Here is a 26,619-nt window from a genome sequence, read left to right as displayed (position 1 = left end):
TAATTTTTCTACTTTATCTTACTTTTATATATCAATGCTAGTTTAAATTATTTTATTTTATTTTCTTACATTATTTTTACAACAAATCTTATCAAACTATAACCGTTATGATAAAAACCTTTTATTTTCAATGTAAAAGAAATTTATTCATAAGCTTAGCCCTCTCTTTCATAAATTATCTATTTATTTATTTTATCAAGCAACGGAGTAATTATGCCCATCTTAACAGATTTAATCCAGCCAAGTAGAATATATTCTGGCAGCATGTGTACTAGCACACGTGTAAGACAAGTTAAAATCGAACCACGTGTGGCGGTGTGGCCCAATCCCCAACTCAATGGCAACGGTTGTATCTTTGAGGCCAAGTGTCAATCCAACGGATCATGACTCTTCTGCAAATCGAACTCGGGTTCTGTATCTTCTAAGGCCAAACGTCAATCCAACGGACACATCCAATACCTGATTTGAACAGCTGCCTAGCTGCTGTTGATGGGACGACTAAGATCATCGAACCCAAAATGGGTGGATGGTCAGAACAAATTAAGAGGTATTTACGTCTGATTAACGGCTTTGATGAGAGATACACACCATGGTGACTCCATACACAAACATAAGGTTGTCATCCATCCTCATTTTATCATATGGTGTGGACCATCTGAGATGTGGGTATAGATGATTTTTTTTATCAGAACATAAAATTGTGGATAGAGACGTACGGACGGATTGGATTTAACATATAGAAGATGATGGGTCCCGCAAACTTGGGTGTAAAAAGTTGGTGCATGGATTCATGTTCCTCTTCTGGGATGCGCATTACGTTAGGCGCGCATAATAGGAAAAGGCAGTCGTCCTTTTGACATCTCCGAAATCCCGACCCCTCTTTCACCGATAAAAAAGAAGCCAGCTGGTAGGAGGCTTAACCTACGCACCCGCTCCACGAAGCCTCATCCGTCGGTCCTCGCGCGATGATGAAGGCATCCGTGAAGGGCAGATGCGCGACTGACAAGAGCAGCGCGTCCGCGACTCTCTCCATCAACGCCGGAGATGTGAAGCTGCGCGCGTCCATGACGGACGCGACGCTCGTCAACGGCCCTTCTCTCAACGGCCTCTCTCTCTCCATCGACAAGCCCGGCTCCTTCTTCATCGACTACAATGTCCCCAAAAAGGTCTCCGAAATTACCATCCCTGCCACTCACCTCCCGAAAGGAAGGTCGAGGATGTTGTAGGGTCCTGATGCATCAGGACATGAGATGGTCTCCTAATGCCCCCGTCCTGTACAGATGATCCAGACCGTTTATCTGATTGGGCCCACCTATCCCGGCCTTCCAATCTTTGGCCACTTTTCAGCGAAAACCGTCTGTTTGTAGGTCGCGGGATAATTCGAACCTGGAAGTTTTTTAGGGCATCCCCAATCTGCTCGGCCCATCAGCTCAATGGTGTGGATTGCCAAACCAGGGGCCTCCCTTGCACAGGATGGCGGGCCCTCCTATCCCGGCCTTCCGATCTTTGTTCACCGTCTGTTTGTAGGCCGCGGATTGGATGGTTAGTATATTCGATCCTGGAATTTGTTGGGGCATACCCAATTTTCTGGGCGCATCAGCTCAAGGGTGTGGATTGCCAAACCACAGGCCTCCCTATTACAGGATGGCTTGCAGTGATCCTATAGTTTTTCCAGGAAATGGTGATGGTAATTTATGTATTTGTTTGTTTATGAAAAAATGTATGTAGGATGTTCGATTTCAATTCATGAACACCATTCGGGTCTCAGACAAGCCGTTGAATCTGACATACTCGCATGTGCGTGGCGAGAATCGGACGACGCTCGATGGGACCCTCGTCATGGACCCGGCAAATAAGGTGTCGACAAATTACATTTTTGGGTCCGGGAATCTCAAGGTGAAGTACACCTACGTGCACGGTGAGGGGTGGAGGACATTCGAGCCATGCTATGACTTCTCAAAGAACTCGTGGGACTTTGCTGTGTCACAGAGGGTCTATGGGGACGACGTCCTTCGGGCATCATACCAGACGTCAAACAAGCTGGTAGGCCTGGAGTGGGCCCGGAATTCAAAGGTGTCTGGATCCTTCAAGGTAAGGATTTTGGGTGCTTTCCATTCTTTGTTTGATTTAGATTTGAGAATGAATGGCCAAGATTCTGTTTCATTGGTGGAGTCCTTTATTCCGTTAAGTTTCAAATTGGTTCTGGTGCAAAACTCTAAGGGCGCGTTTGGATGCCTATAAGTTTTATAAGTTGTAAGTAACATAAGTTACTTGCAGTTGAAAGTAACAAGTAATCCTGTTTGGATGTAAGTTGTAACTTACTCGTTGGTTTTTGTGTTTGCGTTAACTTATAAGTTAGTTACTACTAAGAAGTTACATATTCACACTAAGCAAAGCTTGAAGTAGGGAATAATTCCAAAATCTGATTGACACATAAGAAAGCTTGGCACAGAATATGAATAGTTGAGCTAATTCTTAAGTTAAACTAATCATCAGGTGGGACATAAAAATGGGCCCACATATTGAAAATACATATAACGTGGAACAGTAACTTAAGGGAATAACAAATTCTCATTTTCAACGTGGAACAGTAACTTAAGGGAATAACAAATTCTCATTTTCAATCCAAAATATGTTTATCATAATGCAAGGGAGAGAAACATACAAACAAATTACATAGAAGGAGCATAACTGCAACTTGAAGGCCACTTTCGCATTCTAAATGCAAGGAAATATCATTACAATTTAGTATGGACTGTTCCTATCTGTGATAGAGGAATTATAAGGGTCTGATGTACTGGGACAGTTATCGCTGGATGTGCACCCAGTGCATACAATTGGGCCTATGGTTAGTTGATCCAGACCATTGGTAATGGCATGGTTAATCATACCGACTCAATCCAATGGCATGGAGGTTTGCTAGCATGCCGTTTATCAGGTGGGACCAACTACGTGGGTCATTTGTTCAAAACATAGGTTGTCCAACTGTTAGGTAAACCACACGTACAGAAAATGGATGATTAGGCTAGCTATTATTTTATCAATTGCATTACAGAAAATGGATGGTACCCTGTAGGCCCCACCATGATGTATGTGTTTTATCCACATTGTCCATCCATTTTCCAACTCATTTTAAGCATAAGACTCCTACCATGGGCCATGGAGAATTGAGGATCACGTATTTCTCAAGGATTGAAGTATTGATATGGTATTTTCTGCAAGGATCAACGTACTTACTCATTGATTGTAATCAACCTGCATAATAGACTATTAGATAGCGCTTGATTGTAAACAATCTGTGTAACAGTATATTAGATAGCTCCCATGGGAGTTTTGTGCTCTCATTGCAGATCTGAAGCACGGATAAAGGAGGAGGGTTGTGTCAAGTTGGCAACCAGCGTGCCATAACTTTCATCATTAATCCGAACAATATGATATTCCAAATAGAGTGGAATGGTAGAACATGACTCATGTAGCCAACCCCAATTAGTTAGGATAACACGATGATGATGATCAACACACTTGCGCTTTTGCAATTCTCTCATGGAAATTGTTTTCATTGATGATGTATGACACATGGTTTAATTGCTTGCTAGTAGAGAGGTGTGGACATTTGGAGTGTCCCATGTGCCTCGTGTTAGGTCAATTATTTAGGGCCTGTTTGATAGACACCTAAAAATGACTTAGTTTCACGTTAGTTGATTGTTATTGGAGTTTTCTTTTTTTTTTTTTTGGGGGGGCGGGGGGTATGTGCTCTGTGATGTAGCTGACCATGATATGTTAGTGCTTGTATGCTTCTCCTAAATACCATGTGTTTCTCCTTCCTATTACTCACATATTTTCATGCATTTTAGTGACTACCAAGGTGTTGTGTGAGAGAGAGGGAGGGAGAGTCACTTTTCTAATCGTTACTTGAATCCAGGCTTAGAAAAGCTTCAGTTGGCCTAGGCAGTTGTCTAAATGAATCAGTTTGACTAGTGATGATAATAAGCAAATATAATAAAATGAGATATTTCTAGCATGTGTTTCTCACAGTCCTGCGTGCAACCCTTTCTCAGTCGTACAGCTATCACGGTGACCTTATTGTGCCTTGCTTAACCAACCATTTACCTATGATCATGTAATTCCACCTCATGCAATGGAATGTGGTGTGTGAGCCAGTGGCAGAAGGTGGAATGGCTGAATGGGTATAAGAGAGCTGAGATTGATGAAGCTAGCACTTTTAGAAAAATGGTTGTGGAGGTTAGGTATGGAAGAGAATGGTTTGTGGAAAAAGGTGATTTCTTGTAAATGGTGAATGTGATTGGATGACTAGAGAATCCTCTTAATACAAAGCTTCCGGGATGATGTTTGGTGTGGTGACGACAATCTATTGCATGATGTCTTTCCTCAATTGGCTAGATTAGTTTTAGACCCTAATACCCCTGTATCTCAGTATTGTTCATTATTTGGAAACACCTTGGTTTGGACTCCATCTTGATATAGGAATCTTCTTGAGGAATTGGAATACATGTGACATAGGACAACTAACCACTTGCTCTAAAAGCTCGAATTGTTAGACTTGGTGAATCAATCCCTTTATCTCATAGCCTAGGTCAAGCCTTCAGCTGAACTCCCCTCGTGGACCCCACTTTACATGGGTCCCATCTCACATGGCCGCTCACCCCGAGTGTGCCCCCGCTTCACATAGCCGACGCAGAACAATTAACCACTTGCTCTAAAAGCTCGAACTAATAGAGCATGGCGAATCAATCCCTTTATCTCATAGCCCGGGTCAGGCTCTCAGCCAAACCCCCTCGTGGGCCCCACTTCACATGGGTCCCACCTCACACGGGTTTCCCACCTCAAGTGTGCCCCGTTTCACACAGGCCACCCCACTTGAGCCCGGTGTGAAAATGCCCTTGCATTAATATGATTCGGTTGTTGTCGCTTCTATAGAACTGGTCCCCATCTTTCTCTGAGTGGGATCTATGGACGTGGAAGTGGGAGAGACCAGGAGGTGTCCAGTCAGATCCTTCAACGGAGTGATCAATGAGGATCCCTACTAAGTTCATTTGGTCTTATGGAGTCCACCCTAAGTTAGTGGCCTTGGCATGGCTGGTACATTAGAACAGGGTAATCACAGCGGATGACCTTCAGAGAAGGCATATGTTCATTCTCGATGCTTGTTTGCATCATGTGTATGCAGGATGTTGAATCCGTTGGCCATCTTATTTCGGATTGTGCCTTTGCCAAGGAAGTCTAGGATTGGTTCATGGGCCTGATTTAGTATCAGTGGATGATGCCTGTATCTATCGGGGACATGTTCCTCACTTGGCACAGGGGAGGCACTGGTAAGACAGGACACTGTGGAAGCTTGCTCTCTTGGCAGGTTTATGGGCCATTTGGGCAAAAAGGAATGAAAAGTGTTACTGCTGTTGGGATCTCTCTTTTGTTGCTTTCCTTTGGGCTGTTTGGACAGAAAGGAACGACCACTATTTCAACAATAGAAGTAGATCTGCTAATGGGGTTTGCACTAGGGTGATGTATTTTGTGAGAGATTGGTCTTTTTTACTGTTCTGCTGGGGTGTTGGGTGCCTCTTGGCTTTTGTACTTTTAGTTTTGCCTTTTTTCTGCCCTTTGGGCTTTAATAATATTCAAAAAATAAAAAAAATAAAAAAGAAAGAAAAGAAAAGAAAAGAAAAAGAAAAAGAAAAAAGATGTTCCTGCAATTGGTGCAACTCGCTGGAGATGGTCTTTAGAAGGGCCAAGTTAGATCACATGTATTGGGCCGCCTTTAGCTTCTTTGGTTGTTTGGCTTTGATTGTATTTTTCCTGCCATAGTTTTCTCGTCTGTGCTTAGTCAAATAAAAGTTAAAACATTACCATTAAAAGAAGAAAACATCTATTTGATGTGGCCATGCAGTTTTTTGTTTGATTCCATGTGGATGGAAACATGGTTTTGATGGGTCGATTATAGAGCTACAATGGATATGGTTTGTTCTTGATCAAAGACTGTTTATTACACTTGAATTTTTCTGACAAAAGTAGGTTATGTGGAGTGATTTGCTCGTGAAAAGCTGGCGGATTGTGTGGGGTATGCAGATTGTAATGATGGTTGCTGAATGACTTGCTTCTCCCTTCAAACTATAAGGATCAATATATCAAATTATGTCAGATTTAGTGGGGGAGTATCTTCAAGGTCTCTGAGCTACGTGGAAAGGCAGCATCTTTTATCCTTTTTGGATATATTTACTCTATTTGAAGACAAACTATCCGGATTTCATCAGGCAGTTTTGACATTAGACGCAGCCAAATGTTTATCATTCTTAGCAAATCATGGCAGTGGTTGGCTGAATTTAATTTCTATGGAATGGAGTAAAGGAGGCCTCAAGGGTTCATTCATTTGATAGTTCCGGAAGCAAAATACAAGGGGGAGTGTAGTGGGTAGTGTCTTTGGATTATGAATCCTTGAATGCAAGAACTTTCATTGACAAACTGCACCTTGACTTCCTAGTCATTTTCATAGCTCCATTTCCTTCCCAAAATCGTATCACTTCTATATTTAGTGATCCTTTAATAGCTAGGGGTGCAACTTGGGTCGGGTCGGGTCAGGTTGAAGGTCAACCCTACCCTGACCTGACCTCAAGAGGACCCACCTTAGGTGCCCCACCTGAACCCAAGCCTAAACCTCTATGCGCAACCCTAAACCATCGGGACACAACCCAAATACATGTGATTATTTCCAACCGACCTAACCCAACCCAGATTTGCTCAACCGAACCCAACCCAATTTCAGATTGGCTTCGAGCTTTCCAACCCTGAACTAATCCGAGGACCCTAACAACCCAACCCAAACTCAGGTTGCGCCAGTCATGTTCAGATTGACCCTATTAATAGCCCTTGCCCCTTCTCAGGTACTTTCGAATGGATGTTGGGTTTGATTTAGTTCAGAGGGGAGTAGCACATTACTGGTTTAAAAATACATACAAACAAATTCTCATTTTCAATCCAAAATATGTTTATCATAATGCAAGGGAGAGAAACATACAAACAAATTACGTAGAAGGAGCATAACTGCAACTTGAAGGCCACTTCTGCATTCTAAATGCAAGGAAATATCATTACAATCTAGTGTGGACTGTTCCTATCTGTGATAGAGGAATTATAAGGGTCTGATGTACCGGGACAGTTATCGCTGGATGTGCACCCAGTGCAAACAATTGGGCCCATGGTTAGTTGATCCAGACCATTGGTAATGGCATGGTTAATCATACCGACTCAATCCAATGGCATGGAGGTTTGCTAGCATGCCGTTTATCAGGTGGGACCAACTACGTGGATCATTTGTTCAAAACATAGGTTGTGCAACTGTTAGGTAAACCACACGTACAAAAAATGGACGATTAGGCTAGCTATTATTTTATCAATTGCATTACAGAAAATGGATGGTACCCTGTAGGCCCCACCATGACGTATGTGTTTTATCCACGTTGTCCATCCATTTTCCAGCTCATTTTAAGCATAGGACTCCTACCATGGGCCATGGAGAATTGAGGATCCTGTATTTCTCAAAGATTGAAGTATGGATATGGTATTTTCTGAAAGGATCAACGTACTTACTCATTGATTGTAATCAACCTGCATAATAGCCTATTAGATAGCACTTGATTGTAAACAATCTGTGTAACAGTATATTAGATAGCTCTTGTGGGAGTTTTGTGCTCTCGTTGCAAATCTGAAGCACGGATAAAGGAGGAGGGTTGTGTCAAGTTGGCAACCAGCGTGCCATAACTTTCATCATTAATCCGAACAATATGATATTCCAAATAGAGTGGAATGGTAGAACATGACTCATGTAGCCGACCCCAATTAGTTAGGATAACACTATGATGATGATCAACATACTTGCGCTTTTGCAATTCTCTCATGGAAATTGTTTTCATTGATGAGTATGACACATGGTTTAATTGCTTGCTAGTAGAGAGGTGTGGACATTTGGAGTGTCCCACGTGCCTCGTGTTAGGTCATTTATTTAGGGCCTGTGTGATAGACACCTAAAAATGACTTAGTTTCATGTTTTTTTTTTTTTCCGAATAATCTCGATGGCTAATAATCATGATCTCTCATCTAAAAATAAAAAAATAAAAAAATCATGATCTCTAATACATTATATGTGCTCTGTGATGTAGCTGACCATGATATGTTAGTGCTTGTATGCTTCTCCTGAATACCATGTGTTTCTCCCTCCTATTTCTCACATATTTTCATGCATTTTAGTGACCACCAAGGTGTTGTGTGTGAGAGAGGGAGGGAGAGTCACTTTTCTAATCATTACTTGAATCCAGGCTTAGAAAAGCTTCAGTTGGCCTAGGCAGTTGTCTAAATGAATCAGTTTGACTAGTGATGATAATAAGCAAATATAATAAAATGAGGTATTTCTAGCATGTGTTTCTCACAGTCTTGCGTGCACCCCTTTCTCAGTCATACAACTGTCACGGTGACCTTATTGTGCCCTTCTTAACCAACCATTTACCTATGATCATGTAATTCCACCTCATGCAATGGAATGTGGTGTGTGAGCCAGTGGCAGAAGGTGGAATGGCTGAGTGGGTATAAGAGAGCTGAGATTGATGAATCTAGCACTTTTAGGAAAATGGTTGTGTAGGTTAGGTATGGAAGAGAATGGTTTGTGGAAAAAGGTGATTTCTTGTAAATGGTGAATGTGATTGGATGACTAGAGAATCCTCTTAATACAAAGCTTCTGGGATGATGTTTGGTGTGGTGACAACAGTCTATTGCATGATGTCTTTCCTCAATTGGCGAGACTAGTTTCAAACCCTAATACCCCTGTATCTCAGTATTGTTCGTTATTTGGAAACACCTTGGTTTGGACTCCATCTTGCTATAGGAATCTTCTTGAGGAATTGGAATACATGTGACACAGGACAACTAACCACTTGCTCTAAAAGCTCGAATTGTTAGAGTGTGGTGAATCAATCCCTTTATCTCATAGCCTAGGTCAGGCCTTCGGCTGAACTCCCCTCGTGGACCCCACTTTACATGGGTCCCACCTCACATGGCCGCCCACCCCGAGTGTGCCCCTGCTTCACATAGCCGACGCAGGACAACTAACCACTTCCTCTAAAAGCTCGAACTAATAGAGCGTGGCGAATCAATCCCGTTATCTCATAGCCCTGGTCAGGCTCTCAGCCAAACCCCCTCGTGGGCCCCACCTCAAGTGTGCCCCGCTTCACACAAGCCACTCCACTCGAGCCCGGTGTGAAAATGCCCTTGCATTAATATGATTCGGTTGTTGTCGCTTCTATAGAACTGGTCCCCATCTTTCTCTGAGTGGGATCTATGGACGTGGATATGGGAGAGACCAGGAGGTGTCCAGTCAGATCCTTCAACGGAGTGATCAATGAGGATCCCTACTAAGTTCATTTGGTCTTATGGAGTCCACCCTAAGGTAGTGGCCTTGGCATGGCTGGTACATTAGAAACAGGGTACTCACAGCGGATGACCTTCAGAGAAGGCATATGTTCATTCTTGATGCTTGGTTGCATCATGTGTATGCAGGATGTTGAATCCATTGGCCATCTTATTTCGGATTGCGCCTTTGCCAAGGAAGTCTAGGATTGGTTCATGGGCCTGATTTAGTATCAGTGGATGATGCCTGTATCTATCGGGGACATGTTCCTCACTTGGCACAGGGGAGGCACTGGTAAAACAGGACACTGTGGAAGCTTGCTCTCTTGGCAGGTTTATGGGCCATTTGGGCAAAAAGGAATGAAAAGTGTTACTGCTGTTGGGATCTCTCTTTCGTTGCTGTCCTTTGGGCTGTTCGGACACAAAGGAACGACCACTATTTCAACAATAGAAGTAGATCTGCTAATGGGGTTTGCACTAGGGTGATGTATTTTGTGAGAGATTGGTCTTTTTTACTGTTCTGCTGGGGTGTTGGGTGCCTCTTGGCTTTTGTACTTTTAGTTTCGTTCCTTTAGTTCTGCCTTTTTTTCTGCCCTTTGAGCTTTAATAATATTCAAAAAAGAAAAAAAAAAAGATGTTACTGCAATTGGTGCAACTCGCTGGAGATGGTCTTTAGAAGGGCCAAGTTAGATCACATGTATTGGGCCACCTTTAGCTTCTTTGGTCGTTTGGCTTTGATTGTATTTTTCCTGCCATAGTTTTCTCGTCTGTGCTTATTCAATTAAAAGTTAAAACATTACCATTAAAAGAAGAAAACATCTATTTGATGTGGCCATGCAGGTTTTTTGTTTGATTCCATGTGGATGGAAACAAGGTTTTGATGGGTCGATTATAGAGCTACAATGGATATGGTTTGTTCTTGATCAAAGACTGTTTATTACACTTGAGTTTTTCTGACAAAAGTAGGTTATGTGGAGTGAGTCACTCGTGAAAAGCTGGCATATTGTGTGGGGTATGCAGATTGTAATGATGGTCGCTGAATGACTTGCTTCTCCCTTCAAACTATAAGGATCAATATATCAAATTATGTCAGATTTAGTGGGGGAGTATCTTCAAGGTCTCTGAGCTACATGGAAAGGCAGCATCTTTTATCCTTTTTGGATATATTTACTCTATTTGAAGACGAACTATCCGGATTTCATCAGGCAGTTTTGACATTAGATTCAGCCAAATGTTTATCATTCTTAGCAAATCATGGCAGTGGTTGGCTGAATTTAATTTCTATGGAATGGAGTAAAGGAGGCCTCAAGGGTTCATTCATTTGATAGTTCCGGAAGCAAAATACAAGGGGGAGTGTAGCGGGTAGTGTCTTTGGATTATGAATCCTTGAATGCAAGAACTTTCATCGACAAACTGCACCTTGACTTCCTAGTCATTTTCATAGCTCCATTTCCTTCCCAAAATCGTATCACTCCTATATTGAGTGATCCTTTAATAGCTAGGGGTGCAACTTGGGTCGGGTTGGGTCAGGTTGAAGGTCAACCCTACCCTGACCTGACCTCAAGAGGACCCACCTTAGGTGCCCCACCTGAACCCAAGCCTAAACCTCTATACGCAACCCTAAACCATCGGGACCCAACCCAAATACATGTGATTATTTCCAACCGACCTAACCCAACCCAGATTTGCTCAAACGAACCCAACCCAATTTCAAATTGGCTTCGAGTTTTCCAACCCTGAACTAATCTGAGGACCCTAACAACCCAACCCAAACTCATGTTGCGCCAGTCGTGTTCAGATTGACCCTATTAATAGCTCTTGCCCCTTCTCAGGTACTTTCGAATGGATGTTGGGTTTGATTTTAGTTCAGAGGGGAGTAGCGCATTACTGGTTTAAAAAGTATGGTCCACACCCCATGCAATAGTTACTGCTCTCGCATTTGTTCCCTTCTAGCATCTCCTTGGATAAAATCAGTCCTGAATGTTCTTTTTCTTGGGGTAAAACTTCACTGGGAGAAATTCCCTTTTAGGAGCTCGGTGCTCCTTGGTTCTGGGTCTTAGATATGCTATTTTAGGATCTAAAGCATATAAAGAACTGATAGATTCCGAAGCAGCAGTGGTGCTCTTCGTATGCTTGGAACTATAACTATAAAAGACGGGATCTATGGGTCTGTATCTGCATTTCCCATACATCTCTTTTCTTGTTCTAGCTCTCTCATTTCATAACAGTTCTTGATCATAGAAAGAAAAACATGTGGCAGATTTTAATATTGATGAGGTCCGCATTGCCATTATCTTTAAATCTCCACTCGGGCATCAAGTTTCCAATGAATGTTGCTTTCGGATCCATTTTAGTGTACCATATTTCTAACTTTTGGCTTTCTTGCTCCTCAGATTTCGGCGTCTCTCAATTTGGCAGAGGAAATCAAAGCTCCAAAACTCAGTGCTGAGAGTACTTGGGACTTTGAGATGTGATTTTTAAACTTTTCATATTGAAATTCATGTGGCCAAAATCAAGCTCTTCACTATTGATTGTAACAATTTGAAGTTTTCAGCTTCCAACTGTTTCTTTATTTCCATTGAGTATGATTTTTACGCTGTTGGCAAGCTGATAATCTAGCCAAAAGGTGGGTCTGTTGGTTGTTCTTGTTTGTGCAAGTTTTCTTTCATGTATGAATGGCAGCTACTCATTTGTATTTCTGCCATTGCAATGACTGTAAAAATAAGCCAAATCAAAGGATAGATATGGGTTTTTTCCATGAATCAAGGGTCTGTTTGGGCACGAAATCCCCTAAATCCTGATTTTGGATGGGCCATTCCCCTCCAGTGCAGCTAAGTGCAGTCCATCAGTGCTTTCATGTATACATGGTTTTATAACGTTTAAAGCATTACACCATCGTGATTGAGTGGGGAAAGCATTGCTTCAACGCATGCTAATATGACATGGTGGTGATGGGGTCTCCCAAGATTTGGGATTTAGGTCGTGAGCCTGATTTGGGGGGATTTCCTGTTCAAACGGACCTTAACTGGTTTGAATATTTTGAAATTCTTATTTGTACCTATTAAACAATTTTATTACCACTGCTGATACAATGGAAGAGGAATTGTTGTATTATAAACAATACTCTGCCAAGATTTTGAATGATAGCCACAGGTTTTCAGGTTGTACAAGTGGGGCCCACGCATCAGTGATTGTAAATGTTGATTTGGTGGGCATGAACCAGGATGGCCCATGCACCAAGGTAGCCAAGACTGGGAGATCCAGGTGATAAAATCTTTGGCTTTTCTACTAAACATAGACCGCCCCTTCTCTTTTGTACCAGTCTTTTGCCGCAAACAGATGAAGAGTTGGGATTTTTATTTTATTTTTTCTATCTGGGAACATTTTTGGTGCGTGAGCGGTCCAGACTGGATTAATCATGTCAACAGTTATGAGGTGGTACTTGTATCAAGGGCTGTACTTATGTCAAAATTCATCCATTCAATTTCTACTGTCACCGGGAGACGAGCTTTTTGAAGTTGTTTCTGATACATCTTTCTGTGGGAAATGAAGTTGTTTCTGATATATCTTTCAGTGGGAAAATGAGCTAAATGTGACGGTTCGAGGCCATTGTTTTGATGTCGTTGCAGCCCAGAAATCTTCTTTCAGTCAGTTATGAGATAACAATTTACAATGTTGGGCTGATAACTGACAGCAGCTGATTTGATATCTAGCTAGAACTGTTCGTTGATTTACCAAACTTTAGTGGACCTTTGTTCACTCTGTATTTAACATACCCCGAAAACCTGACCTCACAGATTGTGCCGGGCATTGGGGGGCCCTGCTATGTGCACTTGCCAACCAACACATGTGATGATACACAAGAACCAAGCAAGATTGTGAGGTGGGACCATAGGACCCTACCCATTTAGATTCCATCAGCCGAAATCAGGCTAGCTAGCTTATCTGGTTACAGAAGAAATGGACGGCAGGAAAATATTTGACCTGATGACCCGTGCTCACGTGTGATGAGACGGACATAACGTTGATTTATGATAGACGCCTCCACTCCTGCATGAAGACCATGTATTTAGCCCTTGTGTGGATGGCCCATGCTTAAGAGACCGCATTGACCAGATTAGTGAGTCCAATCCCAACTTGTTGATGACCTGCGCTTTGGCCCGAACCTTGTGGACCGGGTCCAAGCTTATTCTCAAGCCCAGAACATAGTTCACAGCCTTAGATGGTTTTACCGGATTTTTACTGAATATTGCCTCCAAAGCAAATTTCCACTGTTCTAAGGGCCTGTTTGAACGCACAATCCAAAGAGGCTTTTGGGGGCCTGTTTGGAAGTTGTTGCGTTTGGATGCACTTTAAATCCCCGTCTCCTCTCTTGCCAGAGGAAACGGCCACAAAAACGCTGACTCTGCAAAAACCATCCATTTCCGGAAATCCCCTTTTGAGGATGTGCGTCCAAATGGGCCTCTAAAGGGGTGTTTGACACTCAAAACGGCATCTTGAGCTAAATCTGCAATGCATCCAAACAGGCCCTAGGAAAGGCATCCTCAAAGGTCCAGGCAATTCACAGATATGTTACTCAAGTTCTGATTGAAAGGAATCCAATTGCTGTTCAAAAAATGCATTTCCGCAACCAAGCAGAAATGAAATATCAACTAATGGACCAAATCATTCAATGAAATGTATTTTGTGCTCAATGGACGGTTTGGATTGATCTACTCGTTTGTCCAAGTGTCCCTGTGGAGTGGTGTAAATAGCACCACCTGATCGGAAGATGCCATTTTCACCCACGAGTGCCCCGCACATTTATTTTTACGGTTCAAATGGTGCATATTCTGGCATGCCAAGGTTAATCCACATCGGACACGCATATGGTAACATCTTTTGAATCTTTCTATGAGAATATCAGAGCACAGTGCACAGACATTACAATAACCGCCCGCTGATTAAGGACAAATCCAATGAAAAACGTCAGGAAACTACCCACTTTCTTGCATTAGCAAAATTTGTCAAGAGTTACATATCCAAAATGGTTCGATGTTTTCAAGCAGTAGAAGCAGCTGGTGGTGGTGGAGGAGGAGCATTTGGTGGCGGCGGCGGTGGCAGCATGGACATCTGTGGTGGGGGGAGGGGCATCCCAGCTAGTTGCTGAGGTGGTGGTGGGCCTGGACGCCACATAGGCTGTGGGGCACCAACCCCCATAGGGGGCGGTGGAGGCCTCAACATCATCCCCTGTGGAGGTGGTGGCATGTTCGGCGGCGGAGGTCTCACTTGAGGCCTGAACTGTTGACCTGGCAGTGACGACATGACCGGTGGTGCCATTGACTGGCCCTGCTGCTGTGGCTGACCAGGCCATGAAGGTGGGGCTGACATATGCATAGGAGGAGGTGGGAAGGACCCACCTTGGGGTGGTGGCGCAGGGCGAAGAGGTGGCATTTGACCAGGAGGAACAGGGCCGTTAGCAAAGGGTCGAGGAGGCATCGCTGCACCCATAGCACCATTGGCCTGCGGCCCATTCGGAAGAGTGGGCGGTCCGCTTGCAAACAAAGTGTGAGGCCTATTCTTCTGAGCACCAGGATTGCTAGCAGCCAGGACTCTCTCTGCATTAAAAGGGAGCAAAAGACATTTTCAGAAGCCGGTGACTCCAATCGCTTGTCCTCACAGGAATCACAACTAGCCTAAATCAACTTGGCAACCCATGGTAATTGATGTTAGTGTGGGACAGTCCCGATGGACCTTCACAGTCCGGGCCATCAGACCAACCGAGCACCTTCAAGCTCTGAGTCATCAGGCCAATCTCATTGCTGTCATCATCATCTAAGCCTTATCCCAACTGCTAGGGGTTGGCACCATCAGGCCAATCTAGCTCCAGAAATAATTGAATCAAGTACCCGAAGAAGTAGATAATCAGTTTATAGCATAAGCCTTCCACAGTTGGAAAGACTGGTTACCACTGAACAAGTCATGGGTGAGCTCAGAGCTGGGCCATCACCAAGTCCAAAGTCAAAAAAAAATTAGTTTTTAAACCTGGTTTGCTCCCATTCCAGCAAGGGGAACAAAGGAGTTGCATTGAGACAGTAGCAACTTACCAGCTGGAGTGCCGTGACGCTCCCCTTTCGTGTCTTTCTTGTATGCATACGACACTGTTATTTGACGGTTGCATAGATATTGACCGTTCATGGCCTGTAGAAATGGGAAAAAAAAAAATCAATTACTTTTTCTTTCTTTCTTTTGAAAGATGGAGAATCAATTACATTGGATTGCTGGACCACCAAAAGGAAACTTAGCTGCATGAACATGGTCGAAAGACTCAGCAACTCAGATCGACTCGTTCAACACCAAATCAAGTTGGGCTGACTTGGAAGGATGACTCATAGTGTTGAACCAGATCGGGCAAAACTGAGTCCGAGTCAACTCATCTGAGTTGCACCCTACTCGGACGAATCTTAAAACCTTGGTTTGAACCTCAACCAAGAGTTTGTATCCTCTTGCTCAGATTTACTGCTCAAAAGCAACTGGATAGAGACCAGAGAAAACAGCTAATTTTGGTTTTCATTGAACCCAAAAGAATGTGGAGTAAAGAAACACAATCAAGTCAACTGGGTTGAGAATCAAGCTTTATTTATTTATTTTTACACTCACACCCACACACCACATGGGCGCTCAAGCCCGTGACCTCAGTGTTGAAACACAGTGTCTGCCACCGAGCCATGAGTGGGGACCCGGCAAACGCTTAATCCTTGATTGTACTTCCACAATACACAGCATAATACACTCAAAATTTTTGAATTTCAACCTGGTTTGTTCATTTGGATCCTAGTTCTCCAAACACACAAACTATACACAGATTCCAGACAAATGATTACATGAGAAAAAGATACCTCAATAGCTGCATCAGATGTTTCAAAAGAATCATAGCTGATGAAACCAAAACCACGAGAATTCCCAGTTTCAGGATCTCTCATTATCTGGAACAGAAAAGAAAAACATTTCTTTACATTAGTCCAAAGACAGCTAAACTGCCACAATTTCAGTTATCACAGACCAATAAAATAGCAACCCGTTAACTTCTCAAAAGAATGTCATAAATAATACTTTATAGTGTATCCTTGGTGACGAGGTAAATCTTTGTGAGCACCTATTAGGGGTCATTTGAGTGTGAGGAAGTTGGGTTACTGAGGGTGGGGGACCATGTAACTGAAGGAAGAAGACTCCTGGGAAGCCAGATTACCATTGTTTGGCATGCGAGACAAAGGCGGTGGAGTTATTTGATAGTTTGGCAAAGTGCGAGGGTTGATACACAGGCACCCAGGCATTGCACATCGTATGCGTTAACTCGAACCAAACTGTCCAAATTGTAGGACCCACCATCCACGAGTCATTGTTCCAAAATCAAGTGACTGTTTTTAGTATTATTATCATTACATTTGACTAATGGACATTTTCTGCTTGGATTTAGGCCACTGAGACCTTCCTGGGGTCCATAGAAGTTTTAGATAGGCTTATATTTGGTTTATGCACTCACCCTAGTGGAATTGTCTTATGAACACTTTGGACATGGCATATAAACATGATGGCGGCCCCAGAAAGTTTTCAATGATGGACAACCCCATTCCCATTGTTCCCTGTGGTGTGGCCCACTTAAGCATTCAATCGGCCTGATTTTTAGGCTCACATCCTATCATAAGCTAGCACAACTGATGGACAGAGTGGATGTCACATATTGCAGTGGACCCCACAGTATTTTTGTTAATGGTGTTCCCCCATTGCAGGAAATTCCTGTCTGGAAGTAAATATGCATTAACTATGCATCATAGCTTTTCACTTGGGGCCAAAGTTACCTATTCTTAGAGAAATTGAGTTCCACTGGATGAAGACTACCACTGGAGGAACTCATCCAAACATATTGAGGAAACAAAACTTGTGGAAGTCGGTTACGGGCATCCAAACGACCCCCTAAATATAACTAGATGGATACACAGATTCCAACATGCATGCATGAGAAAGGGAGAGAGAGGGAGAGAGAATTGAGTAACAAGATCGTTCACCCATGAGTAAAATCGATGTCCACTAGTTACGAAACCAAATCCTCAAAGTATTAAAGAAATGTCCTAGAATATGCAGAGAACACAGGGATTGCAAAAGCATTCAAATTAAGAAAAATATAGCCTGCCAAAACTGCTCATCTACAATTGCCATGGTTGTACCTTTTTTTAATCAGTCATTGGCGCACATTATTGAGAAGATATGTAATAAAAACTACCGACTGCATAAAAGTTTCTAATGGGTAGTAACTGTAACAAGATACTGTATCAATAAAATTTTCATAACAAACGAAGGATGTGCTAAGAACACTTGGGATTAGAATGCATCTGAAGCTAAGAAGACTATAGGCAGATCTGTTGAATACATGACTCTCTGTTTGAAAACTCAAAAAGCCTCGACTCCACTCAACGCAGTCAACCTCATCAGATTTCATTGAGATCCAGAGGGGGGAGAAAAGATAAAGAAAAAACTCACTGGTCGCATCTGAATGGAATGGATCCCAGCTTTGGCCATTCTAGGCAGTGGCAGTTCTATTGGCCTGTGATCAGAGACTAGACGTCAGGATGACAGCCATCTAATTCTGCCCAGGACCCCTTCCCTTCCCTTCACTGATTATAGGCTATAGGCTATAGTGGGTTGGTTTGGCTATTCCCCTATGATCAGACCTGTTTCTGCCCTACTAAAAAGGTAAGGCAACCACTTGAGGGTCTTCAGTCTCTCTCCTCAAAGCCTGTCTTTTCTAACATAGCGCTGAACTGCTCCATGTGACTTCTGTTTTTACTTTTAATTTCCTTTAGGTCCTGTTTTTGGACTTTAGTGAGAATTTTAGAGCAGATGGACGAAAATGCCCTTACAAATGAACCACGTGAATAGACATAGTTACCCCTAGCTGAGCACCAAGTGGGGTGCCTCATCTTCACCTTGGGACCCAAAAACAGGCCGAACCAAAACTCAGATGGACCACACCATAGGCAACAGGCGGATGACAACGGCCACTGGCCACCATTAGTCGGGTGGGGGATGCACAACATAAATTATATGCCATCCAAGCAATTGATGATCCTCACCACGATAAAGGGACAAAAAATCACACTATTCCAAAACTCAGATGGCCCATGTCATGTTAATCCAGAGGTTTTAGGCATGATTTTAAACCATTCACTATGATGTGGCCCACATGAGGTTTGCATCAGCCAGATTTTCAGGATCAATGCCAAAAACGAGGTAGCACACCTAATGAATGGGCTGGTCTCGTGAACATTAAGCTCCCTCATGTTAGCAGCGGGCACACCCCTTCCACGTGCCACAAGTCATGACCACATCACCTGCTACCTCTGTTCTCTCCCAGTTTCCTGTTTAAGGAAAGATTTTTTATTTTTTTTTATTTTAAAAAAAAATAAAAATAAAAAAAAATAACTTTGATATTTCTGCAGGATGTGATGGATGATATGCAAGCACTAAGAAGTCATATAAGTGGAGTGCAAGTAATTCAAATTAAACCGCCCAAATTATTATTCCCGTTTAGACATTATATACCAAAACTTAAACTAATTTGGTTGACCATGTGATCAGTGGACATTTATTAGACAGTAGAAATGGATAGTATCCAATGGTCCTGTTTCAGCAAACCAGAGTCTACTAATCAGAAGTTAAGATTGTCACACTAATCTGATTTTGGGATCATGATTTATTTATAGAGGACACGGTTGAATACCACCCCACCAATGCACTTTCTGAGTGCCTGTATATCAAACATAGGATGTCAAAGTATCAGATAACTCCCTGAAATGAAAACGCTGCTACTTTCATAAGCTGACTTGGCAGTGTGATGGTTCATAAACCAGGCAACCTTATGCATCGCATATAGGTATTTCACGATAGCCTGTCAAAGTGTGGGTCCCAACCTAGATGGAGCATAAATCGAAATTGCACTCGTTTTTTTTTTTTTTTTTAAATGGCCAGGAAGTGGACATCTAATGGACCGTCTGAATAAGAAAGATCAACGTTCAAAAATCAAGAATCAAATGCCCATTAATCAGAGAGCAGAATAATCTATCTACAATAGGTTACACAATTTGGATGATTTGGGTTCAGTAAAAATTGCCAAGTGAAGATCTTCTAAGGGCCCTTGTATTAGAGCACCACATTCCATCATAGTATAAAAACACCCTTTTTTGTTCGTTAGAGAGAGTAGATAGCAACCGAGAGAGAGAGAGAGAGAATAATAGACTCTCTGCTCTGGAAAACACTTGCATCCGTCTAGCTAGTTACCCACCAGAGTTACTTTCTCTGACATGGGGGAAATGACTTAATGTGCATGAAATCCATTCCACTCCATCCATCAGGTATGCCACCCTTTCTTGTCCTTGATCACAAAAAATTGGGCTGATTCAACATTCAGGTGGGCCACACTGAAAAGGTATACCTAAAACCTCTAAATTTATGTGGTTATGTCTCACCTGGGTTTTGGAATACTGTGAATTTTGGGTAATGCTTTCATCTTGATGAGGCACGTCCTTTGAATGGATTGGACGGCTTATAAACACCACGGTGGGCCCTATACAAAACTAATTTTAGGTGTTCCATCCCACTTGTTTCCTATGTTGTTGCCCACCTGAGTTTTGGATTATCATGATGTTCGGACTCAACAGTTAACATGAGGCAGCGTACCTAATGGATGGTGTGGATCTCATGAAATTTCTACTTGAGTGCCTCTCGGTTTGTGAATACACATTCCTTCACTATGCAGTTTTAAAAGGTAAAAGTGGAGAAAATTTGTCCCAATATGACGAAAGCTTCACAAGAGGACAAAAACAGGACTAGTAAGAAAAACCTTCTGGAAAGTTGGATTTATAAGAATTTTCAGTACTCTTAGGCCATTTTAGGAAATTATTTGTTAAAAGTAAGGTATTTTGGTAATTTTCACTAATTTTAAATACTAAATAACACCAAAATCTTGTTCGGAAAAAATAAATAAATAAATAAAAGCCCAACCAAGATACTCAACTCAACTAAATGGACTTTCGAGTTGATGCGAGCTGTTAAGTTTTAAAAATATATTTGAATTTGTATAATACAGCTAGCCTGCCGCCATACTATGAAACTATGGGAGAGAGTAACTGATAAAAGACTGATGCATGAAACACATATCAGAAGATCAGTTTGGTTTCATCACTTTTATGCCAAAGAGATCTACCATTGAAGCAATTTTCCTACTTGGACAATTAATGGAGAAATATACGGAGAGGAGAAAGGATCTCCACATGGTCTTTATTGACTTGGAGAAAGCATACAATAGGGTCCCTAGAGAGATAATCTAGTGGGTGTTGGGAAAGAGGAGTTTCAAGAGGATATATCGACATGATTAAATATATGTATGAGGGAGCAGTAACAAATGTGAGGACCAATAGTGGAGAGTTCCCTTTTCTCTTCTTTTCTTTTTTCTTTTTGAAAGATATTGAGCGGAGAGTTCCCAATTACTATAAACTTGCTCCAAGGGCTGGCATTGAGCTTGTACCATTTCGTATTAGTTATGGACGAGGTAATGAGACATTTGCAAGAAGAGATCCCATGGTGTGTGTTGTTTGCAGATGACATAGTTTTGATTGACAAGACGAGGGAGAGCATAACACAAAGCTAGATTTGTAGAGAGGGGTTTTAGAATATGACAGATGTAAAATTAGTTGGAATAGAACAGAACATACCGAGTGCAATTTTAGTAACAATCGGAGTGGAAACGAGAAGTTAATTAAGATTGTTGACCAAGAAGTTTCCAGAAATGATCATTTCGATATTTTGGGTCGATAATTCATGAACGTAAATGATTGATAAGGATGTTGCTGATAGAATTTATGCTGGGTGGAAGAAATGGAGATGTGGATGGAATTTTATGGGAGTGTGCTGTGCCAACCAAACTGAAAGGGAAATTTTAGAGGATAGCTATAAGACCAGCCTACCAGACATGCTTTATGGGACAGAATGTTGGCAGTTAAGGAACATGTTCATAAGATGAGTGTAGCTGAAATGGGATGTTGAGATGGATGAGTGGCAAGACAAGGAAGGATAGAAATAGAAACAAATGCATCGATGGAACTTGGAGCAGCACCAAGGGGTAATAAGATGAGGGAAAGCAGACTTGGATTGTTTGATCATGTGCAATGGAGACCAAGAACTACACCGTGCAAGTTGAAGGCTCTAGAAGGGCAAGAGACGGGACCAAAAGGACATGGGTGGAGGTAGTAAGAAAAGACTTGATGACCTATGGTCTACCTAAAGTTATGGCCTTTCATACAAGCGTCCAGATGGTAGCATATCAGTAAAGGCTGACTATTAAATGTTTAAAACTAATTACATGGGAATGCATGGAAGTGACCTCCCTAATAGGAAGTTACAAAAAGGAAAGAAAGGGATCTTTTTAACAAAGGCAACTAAAAGAAATCTGCAATGGAATTATGAAACTATTCAATACAACCAATGTAAGAGAAGATATGACCTTAGGATTTGTCACGATGACTCCAAATGCACTGAAAGTATCATACAGTAATTTTTCATCCACATCCTGTAAACAGATATCAGAGTTAGGTCCAGTACCAAATTTTGAGATGCACACACTCACATGCACATGCCTGAGAATTAATGCCTTACTGGATCAAGATTTCCAACAAAAAGGTTTGCCCCAACATCCAAGCTCTTCTTGTCTTGGGAAGCCTAAGACACAAAAAAGAAGCATTAGATAACATTTGCAGCACTGATAGGTCATGAATGGAACAGTGTAATTCTTTGGAAAAGCTCATAGCCATACACAATTAGACTTTATAAGTACTTGGCAAATTTGAAGACGGTATCAATCAAAGATAATTAAGACTTGCAGGATTGGAAGACTTAAAGCAAACAGATCATATCATCAACCCAGTATGTATAATATTCATGTTCATAAGATAATAGTCTAAGCCCCATACATCATTGTCCAAGACTAAATGTACCAACCATGAAAGACAAGGTGCTACATCTCAGCATATTTCCTGTTTTATTCCAGCTCCCTCATAAGATGTTACAGGTTTAAACTTTTTCTAGTTGGTCACTTCCTTGTAACTTCACTGGGACATGTACTCGGGCACATTTAGTATCAAGAACTAGGTACACCATGTGTCAGGCAATGGAAAACAAAAGATGGATATATTCAGGTGGTTGAATGGCACATTTAGTATCAAGAACTAGGTACACCATGTGTCAGGCAATGGAAAACAAAAGATGGATATATTCAGGTGGTTGAATGGTTAAAGTAGTGAAGCCTAACTTACATCTAGACCAACGGTCCATTCTGCACCATTGTAAATGGCTTACTTGATGAATGGTTTGGATCCGTCACACATGTTCATAATAGTGCCAATTGTACGACATATTTGTCCTTATAAACAAATTTCAGACTCTTCCAATGAGCACCAAGTGCTAACCAAACATATTTCAAACTTTCCCTAGAAAACAATACTCTCGACCAAATAGAATTTTACTTCCAGGAAATCTAAGACCTTCCCTAGGTTTCCATGGGAAAAATAAAAACCAAGGAATACCATTCCACATGAAACAAAAAGCCTCTTAAAAGTAGGGGTAAATTGTTTTAATAAACGAAAATGCACCCTAAAAAAGATGGAAGCTTATAATAAAAGTATTTTGTTAAATATTTCTAGAAATGTTACACCCAATAGCAAATAAGAAATATTCGAGTTTTTTTTTTTTTTCCTGAGTTGATAGGTAAAGCACAGCTCAAAATCGAAGCCTCAATGTTGAAAGAAGCCATGCCTACCATTGAGCCCCTGGTCCAAACCCCACAATATTTGAGAAGATTTAAGACTAGGAAATTCAAAACAAGCATGTTTGAGTAAATTTCCCCTTTTTCCATGACGGACGGTTAGTGTAACTCCTAGAAAGATGGTACAGTAGAGCATAAAACAGTGAATTCTACATATTGCAATCAGTATTAACTTGGCAGATCATTTCAATGGCATCCCACTGATTACAATTGTCAGTACACACATGTATGCGAACACAATGCCGCAACAAACAAACGATGTCCAAAACATGGAGGCAAATCAGGTTTGGATGTGTCAGATAACTTGTTTGTGTCCCATAAAGGGTACTGCAGAAGAGGACATGTCAGAAAATCAAGAAAAAATGCAATACCAATGAATTTAGAAGGACACAAGGCGCACTGGGCACTAAGACAATTAAGCAGCTATTGAGTAACATACTAATCTAATGACACAATGTGTTTTGTGACAGAAGTTACATTACTGACATGGAATAAAGCTAATGATATAATGAACAAAATGAATACATCCTAGGTGGTCCAAAAGCACTAACCAAACCTGGACAACCACCAGCCGAAAAGACAAAACTCATATGCAACTTATTTATAAGTATAGGTTTCCCATAAAGTTTAATAAATATTAAAAAAATGTAAGCACCTTATTTACGCGTATTGGCTTCCCATAAAGTTTGATCATGTTCAGAGTCTTGATTGCCTGCATTGAAAAATGACAACATAAATACAAATAGAGAGAGAGAGAGAGAGACTTCCAACATGAGGTAAAGAACTGCTCACCAACACATGATAAATCACATGACCTTCTATGCGCAAACTGTAATCGGTATAAAGAAATCAAGAAATCACAGGCAATACTTGGATGGTCTTCTTTTTCTAATCGATAAGTAATACTTACATAATCAGCATCTTCTTCACTACGAAACTCCACAAAGCCATATCCTTGATGGAGATTTGTCACCCTATCTTTTGGAACATAAACATTAACTGGAAATATAAATGAAAAAGGGTGAGATTGAGCTATTATACCATCAAGAGACACTTCTATGCAAACTTGGCTGCCAATTCCTGTCTTCGATCTTTTTTAGCCAAATACAATAGTCGAGAAAATGTCTACTGAATAACCATCTTGTTACATATTCATCAAACCTCGGACAATGTGCCCCTCTTTGTAGTTCAGTTTTGTAATTTTGGTAATAACTGATAATGCACGAGTAGGGCTGTCAACAGGCAATGCCTGGGACAGAAAATGAAATTTTTGAGTAGGGCTGGCCCAACCAGCTCAAATCTGGGCCAAAGCCAACCCCATACCAGTATCGTCTACAGCCCTATGCACATGGACTCTACATATATTTTCTGATGAAAGTGGTGCTCGAGTTTTTAAGCACCCATCTACAAACACCAAAAACATGTGCCCAAAATGCACCGATTCAGCACAGACATGCAACATCTGGAGTGGTCATCAGGTGGGATCCACAGTGGGTTCCCTATCCCAATGAAACAAGATGGTCTACTCTTCAGATGAGCTGTGCATGTGCGGGGAAAATAAAAATAAAAATGGATGGTTGGAAAAAAGGATATCTAATGCTCCACATGCAACATGAACATGGCTCACTTGATGAGCAGACCAGCTGGACTTCTTGGGTAGGGTCCATTAGGCTCACCTAATGAACAGGCCAGATCTTGTACACATGTTATGGTTTACTGCTTTGCATTTTTTACATGAGAGTATTTCTAACATATTGGACCTCACCAGTAGCAGCAGCACACTCTGGCTTCAGAATAGTCCTGAGAGATTGAAAGAGGGACGGCTGTTTAGCTTCTTTTTTTCCCCCAGGCTCACCAAAGCAGTTGACTTCATAGAATGGGAGCTAGATGGTTTGGCCAAGGGTCATGCAGCAGTGTTGAATTAATTCCCAACCATCTTTAGTCTTAAGAAGGTTCGAAAAACCTATCTCCTTCAGTAAGTAACAAGATAGCGGAACCATCTCTTAACAAGATATTGATTTCATTTTTGGGGGTGCAGTCCAGCTAATTCTACAGTTGTTTACTTAGCCAAGACAGTGCGCATCATCTTTCAGTCAATGTTGGAAATTCTCTCCCTTTATTGTAGCAATTTTTTTTATATTATTAAATAGAGTTAGGTTTTTATCAGCCACATAAAAAAATAATAATAATAAAGAAAAATAAACAAAACATACCAACGGGGCCAGCTTGGACAAACAATTCCCATAGTAACTCCTCTGTAACCTGTGAAAATAAATAAATATAATTATAATTAAAATTTGATATGGTTTTGATTTTTGAATCATTGCAATAGTAATACAATACACATAATTTACGAGTATTGCCTGCATGAGCCAATGCTGAAAAATTAACACATTGTAACAATTACTGCAACTCGGTTCAATTCCACAGTTCATCAAAACATGACCTAGACTATATCTCTGCACGGGTAGTCAGAATTCACACTGACAAAAGATCGAGCATGACACGTGCAGTACATGACTAGCTAATTTTCAAAAAAATCCGCCTCCACTCATTACTCATTTCCAAGTTCCAACCGACCGAGACAAACCAAAAATCAGCTGATTTTACAGAAACTAGCTACCGGGACGTTAGAATTTTGACTCGGGACTCAAAGTTTCTTAAAGGCAACATACCCTTGAATTAAAACGTCTAAGCTACATAAAAACTGTGATAATAAAACCCTAGTTGCAGTATCTATATAGAAACCCTAAAAACCCTAGACAGGTGCTGCGATTATATATAGAGACAGAGAGAGGGATGGAAAGGGAGAAATGCGACGGACCTGAGCGTCAAGATTGCCGACGTACGCAGTAGCATCTTGATTTCTCTCGGCCGAGTGCTGGCCGAGTAGATTCGCTCCAACGCCTGGAGCGATTCGAGTCGTCATTGATAGATTTTGCTCGCCGCTCTCTTCACACTTTTCTTCTCTTCTGACCGCCGCGAGATACAAATAAAGTAAGGTAATTATATTAGGACCGGAGCACCGCCGGACGGTGGAGTGGATTCGGGTCGCGTACTTAATGAACCCGGAACCGTCTTACTCGTCTACGCCACGAACTCACTAATGTGAAAATCTATTTCAACCTTGAAATATTGTTCGCATTTTCTACTTCCACCCTGTAAGTGGAGTCATATGTAGGGCCGTCAATGGGTTGGGTCCAACATTACTAGTATCTGGGCTACCTGAATTCAGGCCCCTTCAACTCTAGGTCTAGTTTCTTACCGGTATTGAGCTACATATGTAGAGGCGTGAACAATAACTGATATGGATTTACATAGCATGAGTAGACATTGATCATCCTGGTGGAATCAAA

At 41.6% G+C, this 26,619-nt stretch overlaps 2 protein-coding genes across 2 annotated transcripts; one reads left to right on the top strand and one right to left on the bottom strand.

Annotated features, from left to right (window-relative positions):
• Positions 1-848: 848 nt before the first annotated feature.
• LOC131229116 (outer envelope pore protein 24A, chloroplastic) lies at positions 849-12,055 on the top strand. Its single transcript, XM_058224990.1, has 3 exons — positions 849-1,166; positions 1,729-2,091; positions 11,805-12,055. Exons 1-3 carry the CDS (start codon positions 966-968, stop codon positions 11,883-11,885), a joined length of 645 nt encoding a protein of 214 aa, XP_058080973.1. The 5' UTR covers positions 849-965; the 3' UTR covers positions 11,886-12,055.
• Positions 12,056-14,280: 2,225 nt separating this feature from the next.
• LOC131228654 (uncharacterized) lies at positions 14,281-26,269 on the bottom strand. The gene is made up of 9 exons (XM_058224469.1): positions 26,088-26,269; positions 25,477-25,525; positions 24,174-24,262; positions 23,919-23,975; positions 22,099-22,161; positions 21,947-22,012; positions 16,290-16,376; positions 15,498-15,591; positions 14,281-15,008 (listed from the first exon to the last, which is right to left on the bottom strand). Exons 1-9 carry the CDS (start codon positions 26,190-26,192, stop codon positions 14,452-14,454), a joined length of 1,167 nt encoding a protein of 388 aa, XP_058080452.1. The 5' UTR covers positions 26,193-26,269; the 3' UTR covers positions 14,281-14,451.
• Between the last annotated feature and the right edge of the window lie 350 nt (positions 26,270-26,619).

The sequence above is a fragment of the Magnolia sinica genome, chromosome 16 (assembly GCF_029962835.1).
Source record: "Magnolia sinica isolate HGM2019 chromosome 16, MsV1, whole genome shotgun sequence".
Classification (NCBI taxonomy): Eukaryota; Viridiplantae; Streptophyta; class Magnoliopsida; order Magnoliales; family Magnoliaceae; genus Magnolia; species Magnolia sinica.
This window is presented reverse-complemented; position numbering and strand designations above follow the sequence as displayed.

Excerpts from the sequence above, each read along its gene's own strand:
- LOC131228654 (XM_058224469.1), bottom strand. The coding sequence starts at position 26,192 with ATGACGACTCGAATCGCTCCAGGCGTTGGAGCGAATCTACTCGGCCAG. Across the intron at positions 24,263-25,476 it reads TGTCCAAGCTGGCCCCGTTG|TTAATGTTTATGTTCCAAAA; the intron begins GTATGTTTTGTT and ends TTATATTTCCAG. Across the intron at positions 22,013-22,098 it reads TTGTTGGAAATCTTGATCCA|GATGTGGATGAAAAATTACT; the intron begins GTAAGGCATTAA and ends ATCTGTTTACAG.
- LOC131229116 (XM_058224990.1), top strand. The coding sequence starts at position 966 with ATGATGAAGGCATCCGTGAAGGGCAGATGCGCGACTGACAAGAGCAGC. Across the intron at positions 1,167-1,728 it reads ACTACAATGTCCCCAAAAAG|GATGTTCGATTTCAATTCAT; the intron begins GTCTCCGAAATT and ends AAATGTATGTAG. Across the intron at positions 2,092-11,804 it reads AGGTGTCTGGATCCTTCAAG|ATTTCGGCGTCTCTCAATTT; the intron begins GTAAGGATTTTG and ends CTTGCTCCTCAG.